Source organism: Pithys albifrons, chromosome 7, assembly GCF_047495875.1.
Source record: "Pithys albifrons albifrons isolate INPA30051 chromosome 7, PitAlb_v1, whole genome shotgun sequence".
Classification (NCBI taxonomy): Eukaryota; Metazoa; Chordata; class Aves; order Passeriformes; family Thamnophilidae; genus Pithys; species Pithys albifrons.
Window position 1 is genome coordinate 45,557,005 of NC_092464.1, and position 17,716 is coordinate 45,574,720.

The 17,716-nt window shown below is 37.5% G+C and overlaps 1 protein-coding gene across 4 annotated transcripts in view; it reads left to right on the top strand.

Annotated features, from left to right (window-relative positions):
• ULK4 (unc-51 like kinase 4) overlaps positions 1 to 17,716 on the top strand; it is a 205,180-nt gene that overhangs the window by 101,387 nt on the left and 86,077 nt on the right. For all 4 annotated transcript variants that reach the window (XM_071561347.1, XM_071561350.1, XM_071561349.1 and 1 more), the window contains one exon: positions 15,407 to 15,512. In XM_071561347.1, coding sequence (XP_071417448.1) covers positions 15,407 to 15,512 — 106 coding nt within the window. The remainder of the gene's footprint in view (positions 1 to 15,406; positions 15,513 to 17,716) is intronic.

Here is a 17,716-nt window from a genome sequence, read left to right on the forward strand (position 1 = left end):
GGGTTCTTAAAAACTGACAAAATGTGATACTGTTTCCTGTAGGGTTATGTTCAGCTCTCAGCTCTGTTCCGTACTTGAACTAAAACAATAGACTGGACAGGTTATTGGAAGAAAAATCCATTGAGAGCTATTATGTTCAAAAAAATCTGCTCCTGACTGAAAGTCCTTGGGCTGTGACTTTCAAGAGGCTGAGGAAAGTGTTTTGTGAACCTGTCTTGTACTTGTAGGGTTTCTTCAGTTGCCAGGTGTTTTGGGTAGGCTGTGTGGGTAGGTAGACTTTCTGTTAGAACTGAGTTGGCTTCTGCTTTATATACTGCAAATGCATGCATGGGAACCATTCTGTTTTGTAAGACTTTGGGAATTTGCCTTTCTGCTCCCATTTTTCTATGAGAAACAAGTTTCATTTTTTATGACTTAAATGGTTTGACTTGTTTTATGAAGCAAGTTCTTTCTTAGAGAAATTAGCAAGTTAAAATACACAGTTCTGAGTTATGAGGTTAATTTCCAGTCTGTGCTGTTTATTTGGCTGGCTGTAAAGAGGTTGGTATTAAAAAATTAACAGTGATTTGGGGAATTCAGAAAAAAAATTGGGCATGAATTTCTTTAAGAATTTGTATTTACTCAGACTCTCTGTTTATGGACAACTTTCATAGTTCTCCATGTTTAATGTAGCACATTTCTGCAGTATTCGTATTATGTCAAAACTGTTTTAACTCAGTCATTATAATTAGACAATTTTCTCACTTATTAGAGGAAAAAGTATTTGGGAGGTAATTGGGAATGTGTAAATGGATAATTGCTCTCCTTTTTAATTAGAGATTTAACTGGCATCACCATCTTCAGAAACCACACACCTTTCCTCCAAAAGTTCCGTAGCATTTACTGCCTTTCTTTTACATTGTAATTTAAATAAGGCAACAAAAGTAGTTAATCTTCTGGCTTGGTAACTGGTTCTGCTGTGAATAAGAGCAAACAAATTAAATTCTTCATCTTCCTTTGTCCATCCTCCCCCACTTTTGTCAGTAAATGGTAAATCTCACTTCCCATTCTTTAAGCTTTTTTTCCCCATTCTCAGTATTGCAGTGCCCACATTTTGGGCACATTTAATTTTGTTTAATTGTTTTCCCGTAATCAGATTGCAGTTTTGTAATATTTATGTATATATGTGTTGTGTGTATATATAAAATATATATGTATATATATATGTGACATTTTATGTTAGTAGTCCCAAGTCTTTGTGACCTTGTCAGTGTTCTTTATGCCGTATCATGTGACACGAAAAAGAAGAAATGAGCCTGTGCCAGGAGTTGTGTGTCAGTGATTGTGAGCAGCAGAGGAGGGAGCAGGGAGAGCAGCAGCTTTGGGAAACTGGCAGGGCTGCTCCGGTTTGTGGCTGCTGCACACCGCGGGGCTGGCTGGAGGGCAGCCCTGCAGGGTTCCCTCCTTCCCCCCAGCCCTGCAGGGTTCCCTCCTTCCCCCCAGCCCTGCAGGGTTCCCTCCTTCCCCCCCCCCCGCCCCCCCAGCCCTGCAGGGTTCCCTCTTTCCCCCCCCCCCCAGCCCTGCAGGGTTCCCTCCTTCCCCCCCACCCCAGCCCTGCAGGGTTCCCTCCTTCCCCCCCCCCCCAGCCCTGCAGGGTTCCCCCCCCCCCAGCCCTGCAGGGTTCCCCCCCCCCCCCAGCCCTGCAGGGTTCCCTCCTTCCCCCCACCCCAGCCCTGCAGGGTTCCCTCCTTCCCCCCCCCCCCAGCCCTGCAGGGTTCCCTCCTTCCCCCCCCCCCCAGCCCTGCAGGGTTCCCTCCTTCCCCCCCTCCCCAGCCCTGCAGGGTTCCCTCCTTCCCCCCCCCCCCAGCCCTGCAGGGTTCCCTTCTTCCCCCCCCCCCCCCCCCCAGCCCTGCAGCCTCCCCTCCTTCCCCCCCCCCAGCCCTGCAGCCTCCCCTCCTTCCCCCCCCCCAGCCCTGCAGCCTCCCCTCCTTCCCCCCCCCCCCAGCCCTGCAGCCTCCCCTCCTTCCCACCCAGCCTGGGCAGTCACAGGGCACATAGAGACCTGTGGAACAGGAGGGGCTGTAGCTCTGTCCTGCAGGTGTGTGAAACTGCAGGTGCTGAACAGACAGCGAGTTTCTTTCTAACATTAGACTTCTCAAGTCTAGTACCAGATTATGTCCTTTATGACCTTTCTCTATCAAGTTATAAGGAGAAATCACAACCTTGCCATGGTTTGTGTGAATTTTATGAAAAATTTTAAGTGGGTCATACAGAAACCACTGCCAATGTTTACCCAAGGGGATTAATGTCTACACTGGAAATTTGTTTATTTTTGCTGTAAAAGCAATATTAAAGCAAAATCTCATTTCTTCCAAGCTTTGTGTTTGTCAGGCTGATTAAGAGCAAATTGCCAATTTGCTGTTCCTACTAATGTAAATGTCAAGCCAAAGAGAAAGCATGTAAAGGGAACACGTATACTGAAGTAAATCTATGAGGCATGCTTTTCGGAATAACGTTTATTGATCTTGTGACCAGAATTTTACTGTGACAGTATCACTGTTCTGTCAAACAGCTGAGAGATATCTCTTAATCTCATCTAAATAAATATTGGTGTAGGAATGCAGCAGTTGCTGACTGTACTTTTATTGACCAGCTGCATTCTGATGACTAAGGTACTGGGCTATTGTGTGCTTCACAATAGAGTTTGTAAAAGAATACTGAATGCCTGTGAATGGTTTCTGGCTGGCAGAGGGGTCCACAGGATGCATCTGAACTCAGATCATTTATCCAGAAATTTGTCTGGTTTTGCTTCAGTTCTATCGTCTTTACACATTCCTTGTGTTGATGCCTTCCTCAAGAGTTCATATTGCAGGGTGACAATTAGATTTTAGAAAGTCAGTCTTCCAAAAAAGCAAAACAATTTAAATATTAATATTCTACTTTTGACTTTTTTTTTACTGTAGCCATTTACGCTTTTCTTAGTTTCAATATATTTTGTTTTAGAAAATGTTTTTAAAGGCAAGCTTAAAAATCATTGCTTTGCTAAGGAAGTTTCTTAAGCACTGTTTGGTGGGTGACATTGTTTTTAATCTTCTATGGCTATGTCATGTGATTTGATATGGAGTTTAGAAATAATTTACATCTTTAGAAAGAAAAATCAGGTTTCTGTCAGATACATATTTGAGTAAAGTATCTTTTCTCCTTGGTACATACTTTATTCGCTTGACTAAAGCAGAAAGTATGCATACAAGGGTTGATAGCTCCTTTCACTACTGTAGAGAGCCAAGAATCATTCTAAAGTCCAATTTGTTTGTTACAGTATATTCTGAAGTTCCACATTTGTTTGCCCTGTGTCAGGTTCTGGAGCAGGATTTGAATTCCCTGCACGTAGTTCTCCTCAGGGCTCACATCTGGATGGCACTGCAGGAGCATATTGCTGAAAGGAGACAGGATAGCAGTTTGGTAACAATGGAGTCTGAGAAAATACTGGATGCCTGAATAAGATTCCATTAAAAAGGGGGGAGTGAGAGGGATGTCTAATGCAATCCATTTAATGCAGAACTCTCCAGAGAGTGAAGTGGGGATTATGGCTGCTCCACTGCTTATTAAAGACTGGTATAGAAGATGCTTGTCGGGCGAATGGTATCTCCATAACACACACTCTAATACTCATGAATATGTTTCTAATTATATCTTAATGATCTCAGCCACAAATAGGAAAACAAAAATCTTTGTCTCCCTGAGTGGTTACCTTAGTGGCTGCAGGATTGGCAAGGTTTAGATTTTCCATCTCCTCTCACTAATCCCAAGGGACTTCATTGTGAGAAATGAGACTTGTTTATGATGGTGAATTAGATTGCTGTAAAAGGTTATTTCAACAGACAGTTGGGAAATCATAATAGAATAATTTAGTAAAAATGGGAGCTAAAGTATGCTTAATGAAACATGATTAGATTTAATTTTCTTGCTATTTCAATCATTAAAGGTACATTATCCTTTCTCAGACCTCATTTGGGCTCTTTGCCATGGACCCACTCTTAGAAACAGACTGAAACTTGCATGTTCCATTAGGATATGAAGATGGCTAATGATGCCCTGCTCTCCTCTACTGGCTTTTGTAAAATTTCTGTTACCAGCTTTTCAGATATATTTTAGCTGTTTTCCTCTTTGATCCTTTTATTCTCTATCACTTCTATTGTACACATTTTTCAGTATGAATAACTGTTCAGGGAGAATAGGTTGAATGAAATGAAGTGGAAGACTAATGTAGCTACTTAATAATTGTGAAATGGATTATTATGAGCAATTAAAAATTGTTAATTGAGTTATTACTAGGATTCTCTGTTCTAACAAAGTTAATATTTTGATCACTTCATATAAAATATGTTTCTATGCTGTCTTAGTCTACTGGTACAGTTATTCAGGGAGTTTTTTGTTCGTTTTGTTTGTTTCTTTTTGTTTGTTTTTTAAGTTGAGTTTAGGGCTTTTTTATTATTTTTCTTTATTCTTTCCTTTTACTGTTCAATGACAAAATGTGTGACATCACATATGGGCTAAAATTTCTGTCTGGCTTCTAGTATCAATGAATTTAGCTTTTGATGGTATTGTATGCTGACTTTCATCTAAAAATATCTGGCTTCTTTTCAGGCTCTGAGTTGGTATGAGCATAAAACTGCTCTTTGTCAGTAGAGAGCTTGGACAGAGCAGGAGAACCTTGCTGGTAGGAACTTGTCATGCCTCCATGGTTTTCAGGACTCTATTGGTTTTTTTTGGAGGAGGAGAAATAGGGATTATTTCAGTAGTATCATGATGTTGTTCCAGTTTGGATGGAGGTTTCACTAAGAAGGGCTTCTTTTGCTCAGGGTGAATGTTCTGCCCCCAGTTGCAGGGGAGGCAGAGGAGAAAGGCAGAGACTCAGCGGAGCCAGTGGCTTGTTAATCAGAGTGCTCTGGGGAAGGGCCCAAGTGGAGATCCCAAGTTCAGAATCATCAAGAAGGAACGTCTTACAATACGTTTTGGAAGCTCAAAATAAGTATTTTGGCTACTAAGCAAGATGTTTTACTAACATGTCTCAGCATCTCCTACTGAAGTGTCTTTGGTTTCTGTATAGTAAATTTTTCTTGTAATAGGCCTTTGAATGGTCTGGACTTTCACTGAAACTGTGAACTAAAACAGCTAAAGTCCTCTATGCTTCTTGTGAGACAGTGAACCACTGTGGGGTACAGGGGGTGTGAGAACTCTGACAGTGTTTTTTTTAAATCTTAAACATTTGAGGAAATGGAAAGTCTAGCCCTGTTTCGAAACAGCATAGAGTCTCAAGACATTGGGGTTTTTTTGGTGTTACTGGAATAGTTTCATTTGAATTTTGTAGGTCACAGTTAAAATAATTGGCGAGAAAATGTGTGTATTTATACTCATATGTGTGTGTCTCTATATATTTAATGTATCCTGTCCTCCTTTTGAAGTAGTAGACATAAGTTCTCATATAATCATTTAGCATCTGTTTACTACTGAAATGAGCTGCATGAGGGGTAAAAAACTGTCACTTTTTAGGGGATTGAAGGCACTGTGTTGCACTACAAAGGCAATGGAGTCACCCATGTTTCTAGGCAATAATTCCCTTAACAGTGGTGAAAAGGTGAAAGATTTTAATTGAATCTGTGCTTGAAAAAAAACACATCTTGATGACTGGAATGTGTTTCTGTCATTAAGTGGAACTTGCTTTTGTAACCTATAACAATTTTGAAACCTGTATTCTTAAAGTTAATTTCTTAAATCAACATGTAGGTATCTAAATAGAAATTACTTGGGAGAAGAAATAGGGCAAGACTATGAATAAAAATACAGTAAAGTTTACCCTGAAAAGATGTGCAAAAAGAAAAATGCTATTCACCATATTCTTAATAATAGTAACAACAAAATGCAGTATAACTTCCTCTGTCTTTGTGAAAGGAGTAGGACTTGCTTAGAGGAGCCTCCAGTTTTGCTGATGTGAATAATTTTTGGTTGCCTTTGATCCACCTGTTAATCTCCTATGAAAGTGGATAAATGGTGAGTGAGGTCATATGTAGCAACAAGAAATGTACTTTCTTTCAAGTCATAGCATCTGATACTGTTTTTCAAATGCTCATGAGCAGCAGACTTGGTTTCCTTTCCTTGTATTCCTGTAGATCTGAGTTAAGCTTTTGAATTTTAAGTCATGCTCTTACTCTTCTTTGCGATTGAGGAGTTGACTTCAGAACAGGCGAGAGTAAGAGTTTTTGGAAGTGGTGCTTGGCTTGTGCTGGGCACAGAGTACCTCGGGAACAGTCGCTGGGATTCCTGCTGACCCTGTAGTGCTGAGGGTATCTGTGCTGTGAATTTTTCAAACTGGTTGCTTCCTGGCACTATTGAGATTGCCACCATGGGAGCAAGACTCAGGCCATTCCAAAATTCATTTTGCTATGTGGTTTTTCATATTCTACATGAAGCAATTTCTGGTTTCTGTCTCTTCTTCCTAGTTTAATATTCTGAGTGATGAGAACTGTTTGTGCTCTATGTCTGTTGTATTTAATAGCAGCTGCTATGTGATAACATGGATGTTTCACTCAAGTGAGTAAATCATAGAAGCATAGAACAGTTTGGGTTCAAATGAACCTTTAAAGATCATCTAATTCTAATCCCTCTGCCTTGGGCAGGGACATCTTTCACTAGAGCAGTTTGCTCAAAGACCTGTCCAGCCTGGTCTGGAACGTTTAGAGGGATGGGACACCTACAACTTTTCTGGGAAACCTGTGCCAGCATCTCACCACCCTCATTGCAAGTAATTCCTTCCTTATATGCAATCTGAATCTACTGTCTTTTAGTTAGGTGCCCTCTTAAATTCACAGGAGTAGTAATCTATTAGCACATACAAATTTATTATAAAATTAATTTATTTATTATGAACCTTATTATTAAAAATACTTTTTATAAATGGTATGTCATTATTATTATTAGTTTTGTTTATTATAAACCTAAAATTGCAAGTATATTTTTATTAATAATAATTACTATTATTGCCATTCTTATTAGCTGTCGTTTCTTTATCCATTTTACTTCTTTCTCGTCAGTTCTGGTTCAGATGCTGTTTTATGGTGCAGCATCACTGGCAGGCTGTTGCTGGCTAAGGAAACAGTTGTCTCCCAATTTCAGTAAGTTCCAGGGACTGGAAGATATAATTCCTGTGACTGATGTTGCATTCATGCTGTCAGTATTTGATAGAGCCAAGACAGGGCTGTGACTTCATAAGTGTGTTTCTGAAATACATACTTGAAATATGACCTACTAAAGTGAACTTGGTTTTCACTTTTCCTGGGGTCACATGTACAGAGTAAGTATTAAAAACAAAGCAGGAAGAAAACAAATAAAAGCATAAAAATCAAGAAATTTAAAAGTAATATTTGTGTCTCAGAACAACATAACTGAGATATCTATTCTGTCTTTGGTTCTGCCACCACAGACAGAACTCCTTTAAAAGCAAACTCGGGAAACTGCAGCAGCATTCTGCAAGAATTTAAGCAAGGAGAAGCTATGGTCATTTAACCTTGCAGTTCTGTCTTTTTAGTCTCTAGATTTATTTATTTGCTTTTTTACTTTTCATCTTGACTACATGCCGTTTCTTGTGGTAAACAGTCATAAAGCAAAACCATGTTAACCTTGCACAGAATTTAATTATAGAATGGGGTTGGTGTCTTGTTTGTTGGATGCCAACTTAGGCTGATGTGTGATTTTTATCTCTGTGGGAGGTGCTTGAATAACAATAAACTTCATTTCTGTTGTGTCTACAACAGAAAGAAAGTGTGTTTCTAGTTTTTACATAGAATAAGAAACCGTACTTTTATTATCTTTTTTTTTTAATTTGTTCCAGTGGAGAAGCTGTCTGGCTATAAATACAAACTGCTCCTTTCAGGCGTAGCTCTTCTTTCTCCGAGAGAAGTGAGATTTTTGATGGCTGCAGGAACACTGTATTTTTTAGCCCTGGATTTCACAAATACTTATTTTTGTGAACTGGCAATAAGAGAGGTAGCAAACGCTTTAAGACTTATTTCCCTTAAATGTGCATATCAAATCCACTTGTACTCAGGGGAGTTTTAATCACTGTGGTGCACACACAGAGCTGGGACTACTCTGAATTCCAGCCTTGCCTTCAAATTTTGAGTCCTTGCCCCAGTATCAGAGTTCAGTTCTGTTCAGTCCGCTGGTTTCATCTCAGCTGCTTTTATTCTTGGAATTCATATACACAGCTTGGCATGAGAAGAAAACATTAATCTGCAAGTTCCTGAGTAAGTGCCAAGATAACACTGTGATACGTGGAGTATGAAAGTGTGTTTGTGTAATGCACATACTCTTTATCAGGGAGCATTAACTGGAGATGGATTTGAAAACAGACATTATATACTACTAATTTATAGAAGAAACTTTACAGAGTCAGTTTACCCATAAACCCCATTCCTATAGTTCACAAAGATACTATAATATACAAAAAATATTTTTTGTTTCCTGGATTTTTAGTTATTTAATAATGTGGTTATGGTAAAGATTTGCTAATGTTCATGGTCATTAATGAACTGATTAAAAAAACCCCAAACAAACCAACAAATCCAACACATAGGTGAGTCTACCATCTATGATACTTTTTCCAGTATTCAGTCATCTAAAAAGAAAATGCTAAAATGGTGGAGATTCCCAATTCTGTCGCCTCCTGCAGTGTCAGAAGGAAGGGAGGGGCTGGTGATTTGCAAATTGTTGTAATTTGTGTTGAATCAGTCATGGACTGTCTTGACCATGGATATTAAGCACGGAAATATTATGCCAAATAAAATCTCCCTATAATATTTCTTCAGAGTACATATGAATTTCAATCCTAAGCAAAGAACCTGACTGATTAAAAGATAATATTTATTGAGTATAGCACCACTAAATAGCACTGTGGTAATGAGTAGAGTTATTTTTGTTTTCTAAAGTTATGTCTCTCTGGGAACATGCAAAATCTCTATGAATAGGTGTCCAATGATGAGATTAATTTAAAAAAGTATAAAGTGAGAATTTTCTTATGTCTTTCAGACTAGTAATTGGCTACTTAAATAATCCCTAAAATAACTAGTAATAGAAATAAAGGAATAATGTATTCTGAAGGTTCCAAATGCAATGAGACTATGCCATGGTTCTAAGTAACAGAAGATTCAGTAGATGTTTTCTTTTGATTTACTAGCCCTTCACTGTTTTCAGGATTAATGTAATATGAATAAATTAGTTATCATCATTCTCTGTTGCATTTACAGATTGAATACATGTGAATGTGTGGAAAAAAAACTCAATATATTTCAAACTACATAGTATTTTGACTGTAGAAGGCATAAAGTAAGGAGTAAAATAAAAAATATTAAGTATGTAAATGTATTTTTCCTGCCACTTCTGCCAGCTTGAATATATCTGTCCTCAACCCAGCTACACTGTGGTAGGGAAAAGCATTATTTCCTCATTGAGACAGACATTTAATTTCCTTCACTTCTTTGTCAGCCCATGGCTTCTCTCATTCAATGCCTTTTTTGCCAACACTATTGAATTTTAAGAAAATCTGTGAGGATGAAGAATAGAACATTCAATTTGACATCAAGAGGCACAATGGGTATTTTTTTCCTATCCCTTTTACTTCTTTTTATAAGTCTGATTCTTCCTCAGGTTTTTTTTCCAGTTGTGGAAAATGTTAGGAAAGGCATTTCAGTCTCACTCTTGCAAGCTCAGTAGGCGGTGTAAACTGAGCCAGTATTAGTTTTGGCTTCTAAATCCTGCTTGAGCAATTAGTTGTACTGGTGGGAGCAAGTTCTGAGGGAGAAGAGACAGAGACCCATTCCTTAACAGCTGATGGTGAATTAAGGAACACAGAGTATGGGAGACTTCTTTCCTTGTGGTGGCAAAGTGTCCTTTGCCTCAAAGCAAAATCCATGTAGGAAAAAGATGACACTGAGCTCCTTAAGAACTAGCTTTTAATTAATGCTGAAAATGCAAGTCTGGTAAGTGAATATTTTGCTATGGTAATTTCTGGCATAATAGTTGATTACAGCTTCTAAATACCTTTGCAGTTCAGATGCTTCAGTGCTATTTGAGACTCTGCAAAGCGTCTACAGATTCATGATTCTAAATAAGATCTTTGTTGGTATCAGTAAATTTAATTCTCCAGAGTGAGGTTTCTGTGTAGCTTCTTTTTCATACTGTGTCTTCACTTGTGTGCAAGTTTTTCTTTTAAGGGAATTTGAATGTTATTCTCAATGAATAATTTTAATCCTTAGGAAGGTGCTTGCTTGGATACTTCTTTCTAGGTAATGGGAAATTAGTGTTTATGTGAAATTGCTTCTGAACATCCTCTCTATGAAGGAGCCTCACTGTGCTCTGTTGACAGTAAAGAAAATTTTTCGTGACAGTGTGTTGTTTCCCTAAGGTTTTTAGGTACAAAAGGAGAAGTGTTGAGGTTTCTTTCCTGCCAGAAATTTTGGTGCAATTTTGTAGGAAGAAATTTTATTCTATTTGCTCCTGAATTGCTTTGCAATTTATCTGTAACAGTGAAAGTAAGATTGCTTGTTATTGTTTTTTGTGCTGTGCTGCAAAAAAAAATCTTTATCAAAAAAATAGATAAAAAATGGTCCATGAATTTCACTGAATTGAATCATGAGATTCCTGTTATTGGTTTGGTTTTGTTTTTCCTCCAAGAGGACTGTTTGATTCACTGAAAATGGCCTTATAGAAACTTCCTCTAGTTATGAACAGATTTAGGTATTCTTTTCTTCATATAGTTTATAAATTTCATGCTGGCATAGGACAGTTTTATAATCCTTAACTAGCTGCTTAAATTTTCCTGTTTGGCTTAGCATGGTTTTATTCCACTTCCACAAGTCTGAAACATGAAGTGGTCTTCTTGAAGGAGGAAAAGTGATGTTAAAAATACTGTGCTTGTTTACATGGCTGTTCTTTGAACTCGTATTCTCACAGAATTTGGAAATAAAATTACAAGAGAAAGGACATTTGCTCTATCTATATTTTCAGTTCTTAATGTTTCTTGTGCAAATGTTGTGTGATTTTGAAAGAAGCTGGTTTTCTAAAAGTAAAAAGTTTCATGTTTTCTTTCCTTAGATTTCATATTTTCATTCTTTAGAGCTCTCGGGTTTGTAAATGCCACCTTTCCCCCTTATGCCTCCTGAGATTCTGACCATTAACACACATAAAACTACATTCTTGTCTCCAAGGTGATGAGGAATTGTAGGACATGAAATAGAAGTAAGAAATCAGTTGCAGAATTAAAAGACAGATTGTTAGATTTCTGAAAGTATGAAATTAGGTATGGCAAGAGAACACACTTGTAAATTGATACTTTCTGAGAAGAGCATATATTTAAGATTATCTTGTGAAATTTCTCATTGCCTGCTGCAGTCAGCATTAGAACAAAATCTGAGACTAATTCTACAGCTTTCTGTTAATCGATACGGGACATCCCAGTCATTCGCAATCACTCCTGTTTCTCTATCCTCAGCTGACTTTTGGTGACTAAGAATGCAGATTCTCTTCATTTTTCAATATTCCAATTGGAATTTCTATGAAAGTGGTGGGACTTGATCTTCATGTGTGGACTGAATATGTCACTGTTGTGATACATCTGAAAAGCACAAGCACTCTAGAAACTGGTTGTCAGATTAGCAGCTACTCCTTCTTGTGTGACCATACCCAGAAGGAAATATTTGGAAATATTTGCTCTGATAAAACTGCTTTTGAAAAAGGCTGATTTTTGAAAAGTAGAGTAGCAAGAGATGTGACTGTGCTTACTTCTGACTTAGATCATTAATAAGGAAAATGGCATTATCTTAATGTTACAGATCCATAGTTATATGCTTGCAGTTTGTGCCTAACTGGTCTTATGCAACAAAAGTCACAAAATTAGCCAACTAGAGAGGTTTCTGATCCTCTGTTTCATAAACAAAGTGGTAGAGCAAATCAAAATAAGCGAGACTGAATCAATATTAATCTATGTTCTTGCAAAGAGGTCCTTGTCAGCATCAATGTTTTGGTTTATTTCATCTCACCTATACTGTGACAAAGAATCATCATATAGAAGTGGCATCTTTTATGACTATAATTTGAATATGGTTTGTTCCTATAAATTTCTTCTCTCAGTGGATTTACTGTATGGAAAATCAAGCCTCCATCTTGCAATGACCCCTTATTTACCTAACTTGTGTTTGTAGATCATATGTAAACTTGAGAAGGAGAGGTGCTTTATAGTTTAATCACCTTGAATGAGCAGTACTGTGGGATATTATATAGTGGTCCTTGGATTTAATTACAGCAGATCTGTAAACACAGCATTCAGTGCTTTCTCTTCTGCATTCTTAGGTACACGAGTAGGAGGCACGTGTGGGAAGTCTCCCAAATTGGAAACCTCTTATCGCAAATGCTATCTCCTTTGTTATCTAAAATGTAACTAAAATACTGTAGTTTGCCTAGTGCTGTTCTAAATTCTAATCCACTTAAAGGAAGAGAAAAGGCAGCTTTAGCTGTAGAGTATCTTGCCAAGATTCCTACTCCCTCTTTGCTAATTCACACCCTTTTACCTAAACTGGCTTTAAATAAATACTTCAGCTGATTTCTTTTGTGAAAGGACAACCCTTCAAAATTAGAATGAAAAGTTTAATGGCCTAAATACAGTTCAGTCCTATTTGAAAAGCCTGATTTATCTTCTGTGGTTTCCTTTTTTTTTTTTTTTAATACTAGTATTTCCTTGTTATGCCCTTGGTATTTCATAGCTGTCCTTTTTAAGCACTGAAGCAATTAGTTTTGAGAAGGCTGATTCTTCAGGGTCCAGTGCTTTCCTGCCTTTCATTCGCTGGAGCTGTACATTTTAATGAAGTTGTTTCATCTGTGTTGCCAAACACTAGAATTTTGCTGCTTCAATTCTAATTATCTCTGCTGGCAAATGCTATGTTTTATTAAAGCTGTCAAGTGCACTGTTCATTAAATGCCCACAGTCAGTGGTGCTGTGCACACAAATTAGATCAGCTTTGCTCCTTGATAGATTATGAAGTTAAATAGTTTTATATAAACGTTTAAAACTGTGTCTAACAGCAATAAGTGATGACTTACATAAGTAAAGCATACCTGCAGCTTCTTGGAACCTAATATCTTGTCAAAAACCATCTCTGAAACATATGTTAAATCAGAAGTAGTCCAGTTGAGTATGCCATCTGTACGGTTATATAATTCATTAAGCTACCATTTTCTTTCCTCAAGATACTTACATTGTGTCTTGAATTCTAGTTTATATGTGTTTAGGGTAAGATAAGGTTAGTTATTTATACTTTGATATAAAGAAAAGCGTCAGTGCTAGTCTTTCAGAAGAGAGTTGTGTAGTCTAATTGATTTCCATTAAAATCAAAGATGGCTTTATTTAAATGTTACTAACCTGGTGAATGTGAAAGATTACTCTCATTAACAGCTTCCCTTGTACTTGCATAACTGAAAGGGGCATTTTACTGGAAGATGTTTACTTCTAACACATGAAGCAGTAATAGAAATACTGTACTTGCCAAGAGAATACTTGAGTCAGCTTCTCATTTTGCCACTTGTAGCATAGTTTTGCTTTTGTTAATTTTATGTTCATGATCTTCAGTAGCACAAATAGTTGTTCTTATTATTTAATGTATTGTTTTCTAGATGTTCTTTTGGAGAATCAATAAGGTATTGTGATGATAGACTACCAGATAAACACATTGTTGATCTTTTGAAGAAACGTATTTCTTACCCTTCAGGAATCTGTAGGGAAATAATTTCAAATTTATTTTTAGTACTATGGCTTTATGGTATTTGCTTTCTGTATTGGTTACCTTATCTTTTGAAGAATCTTGTTTATACTTTCCAACTTTTTTTTCAAATTTATCAGACCATATTTCAAACCTTTAGGGGAACAGATATTTATTGTACTTTTTACAGAAATCATAAATAACATCTCAAAGTGCTGTGTAGAGTAAATAGAATTTAGGAGCTCTTGTATATGTATTTCTTAGGGTTTGGTGAGAAACTACAGTTCTTCAAAAGGCTGTGAGACACTTCCTTTTCTTCTTATGATCCAGTTTAAAGTGCTCTGGTGTGAATAGAAAATTCACAAAGCTTGAAGTTAAATGGGTGACTGTGTCTGTTTATGTGTTTAATGATCTGCTAACGTATTGTGCCTTATCATATATATTTCATGGTGTTTACAGGAAGCAATAGCTTTTAATTTCCTTTTTTAGTGCAGAAACAGAAAATGTTCCTTTGACTGTATTCAAGGGCTGAAGTGATTTTTGTCACCTGAAATGCTTAACTTCAGACAAGTGTTCTTTCATTATGTTCAACTTTAACTTTTTTCAGCTTGCCTGCCGTCAGGCAGGAGAGGGATCCCAATAGATGGTGTATTCTGTGGCAATGAAGTAGTTGAGCAATGCCAATATACTGAGAGATTTGCTGGGAATGGGAAGCATGGAAGTCACCCAGGTGCCTGTGAAAAACCTACAATACGTGAAATAAGACATTTTTTTTCTTACTTTTGTTATTTTCACTTTGAATGTATGTTTCTATTTGGCTTTGATGCTGAAAAATTGGACAAAATACTTTTTGAACCTTTCAGGGAGATTTGTAATGTGTTCAGGCTTCTATTTACCTCTAGACTCAAATTTGTAAAATGTTGACCCATTTTGGCTTCTTGGAAGTTACCTGAGTTAGGTTGTATCTTTGGCACGTATAAATGAATGCTTGTGCTACCTTATCCACCCTTTTCAGGCTGAGTGTAGTGAAGAAAATAAATTTCTTTGTGAACCCTGATGCCTTCTGTCTTCTCAGTGTAGTCTCAACAATTGTGAAAAAATCACTGAAGCAATGATCAAACATAGGAAACACATTATAATAGTGATGCAGTTCAATACAGAAATAGGTTTTTAACATATCTGTGAGATTAATCTATACTTAGGAATGTATACAAAAAACACAACAAAGATTTTACAGCTTATGGTGGGTTATCAAGCTGAAACTGAAAAGAGTAGAATTCATGCCATTAATAAAAGAAATACCATACAAAGGGAAACATTTCTGGTTCAGAATATGTAGAGATTAGATTCCTAAAGTTCTATACCATTTTAAAAAGTCCTAAGATTTTAGATTTAGTTAGGAATTGTCTCAGTTTAAAAGAACATGGGAGAAGTTTTGGTGCCTGAAACTGATGTTATCTACAAAGATACTTGGCTGGTTTTATAGTATTTTAAGGGATTGAGAAAGTATTGCTTTTGTATTACCATTGGGTTTTTTGAAGGGAATTCATTTCTTCTGACCTTGCAAATGGATTACTAGATGTTTTTATTTGGTTTTGTTTTGGTGTGTTTTGTTTCCACAGGGCCACCAGGACAGCATACTTGGCAATACCATGCAAACTGCGATCGCCTTACTGAATAACATTGTTGCTAACAAGAGTACGAACATGATGCTGCTCTTTAAAGAAGGTATCTCATCTTTATTCCCCTTACTGCAGATGTGTCCCAGTCTGTAATGTCTGGTACTGCGGGAAACCAGGTTTGTATGTATTCAGATCTTATAGTGGTGGTTGGATAATCACAGTCTAAATGATGTACTCCTCCCTTACTGATTTGATTATGAATGTAACTTTTAGACAGCTCTTCTGCCAAGAAAATGTGGCTAGAAAATGTTATTGACTCAAAGTTGCATTATGCCTGTGAAGAATGGCTTTGGAAAGGTGTGGGCTGGAGATCTGACCAAAACAGTGCAGGGTGCAGAGAGATAGGCACCTCTGCAAGTTCTTCCTTTTCTCAATGCTCAGGCCTGTGGAAGAATAAGTTGTGCACGCTTCAGAGAAATAGTTCCAGTGATGTAGTCTAATGAGGTGGAGCCCGATGACTATGAAGTCTTAGTCCACAAACCACTACAAGTCTTGATGGAATGTTTGCCACGCGAGTTGGGTAGTAAAACACTGGCTCAGGTTGTCCAGAGAGGTGGTAGATGTCCCATGCTGGGGAACATTCAAGGTCAGCTTGAACAGGGATCTGAGCAACTTGTTCTAGTTGAACATGTCCCTGCTCACTGAAGTGGAGTGGACTAGATGACCTTTAAAGGTTCTTTCCAACCTGAACTATTCTATGATTCATTTCACTGTGTTCCATTATCTAAACTCCTTTTATTTAAAAATGGATTCTGGTTTACAAAATGAAGACAAAGGTTCTGCTGTTGGAAATCTATATAAATTTTAAAACTTGTTTAGAGACATACCACATTCATAGCATTTCTTTTGTTTATCATGAATGGGTGAGGGACATCCAGCAATACAGATCTGCACTACCATTTGTGCTGTTTGTTGGTACACATGCCAGCCTAAAAATCCATCAAGGCTGGTAGTAGGAGTCATGTCTCGTTTTCATAATTACCTGAGCAGTTAAAGCACACTCACAGAAAGTGGGAGAGCTGAATTTCTGATCCTTTTTACTCTCCAGGGATTGAATGGGCAGTGATGTTTTTTGGGAGGTGAACTGGAATTTGATATTGTAGCTGATAATGTACTCCTCATTTCAAACAAATCCACTTGGAAGTCAGTGGTGTGAGAATAGAGCTAGAAAAAAAGTAGAAAAATATGACTAATTTAGAAAAGGATGGATCATAGGATTCATGTTGTTTGGTTATTTCTCACCAAACTGCCTGTGACTAGAACTGCTTCAGGTTTCTTGGGGTTTAGATGTATGTGCTGCTTTTACTGTCTTTGGGCACATCTGCTCTGCATCAGGCAAAATCCTGACCTGAGCTGCAGCAGTGGAGCTTGGTAGAACTGCACAGAGACATGCAAAGAAGTTAGGTCAGGTCCCACAAGCACTGTAACCATTGGCATGCCTGACTCAAGGTAGTATGCTCTGCCTTTCTGCATGGCCAAACTATTTAAGAGCATGGCAGAACATCATCCATTCCCTAAATATCTCCTCTTTATTGTCTCAGTGAGCAAACTGCCATGTACTTTTTATTCTGCTGGTAGTATATCTGGGCTCTTTCACTTCTCATCTGCTCCAAAAATAAAACACATCTCTTTGGTCAGGCTGGTTTCCAAATTAAGGAAGTGGGATAGAAATATAATTCAAGTATTTTATCTTTTTCTTGTGCTATTGTCATAATGACTCCAGTAATATTTTCAGGTTATTAGTGATTGGATAACAGTAACTTGTGCTCACTGAACTTCAGCAACCACACTAGAAAAAGCAGCATAGCAGCCAAAAATAACTTATCTCAAGTAAAATGTCCCCATCTTCTCTCATCCCTTTTCCCCACTGGTAATCTTCAGAGTACTGGAAACTGGGATTTTGGCCAGTGCTAAATCGATTAAGGGCCTAATTTTCAAGTAAAAATCTTCTAAAATTTGCTTGCCAAGAACGTTTTGAGAATATTGATCTTGTGATTGTAGATGGATAGATTTTCTTTGAATTAAAAGAGGTAATTTATTCCATCCAAACTGGAAGGCTTTATATTCTTTCCATTTCCACCTATAAATATATAGTGTTTGCATTAGGAAAATACCTTAAACTTCCTCTGCCATATCTTTGATATTCAACTTTTCATTTTTAATTACTTTGTGATGGAGAAGAACATGATCGAGTGAAATGGCAACTGAGCTCCCTCTTACAGAAAAATGTCTTTGAGTCCAAACAGAAAA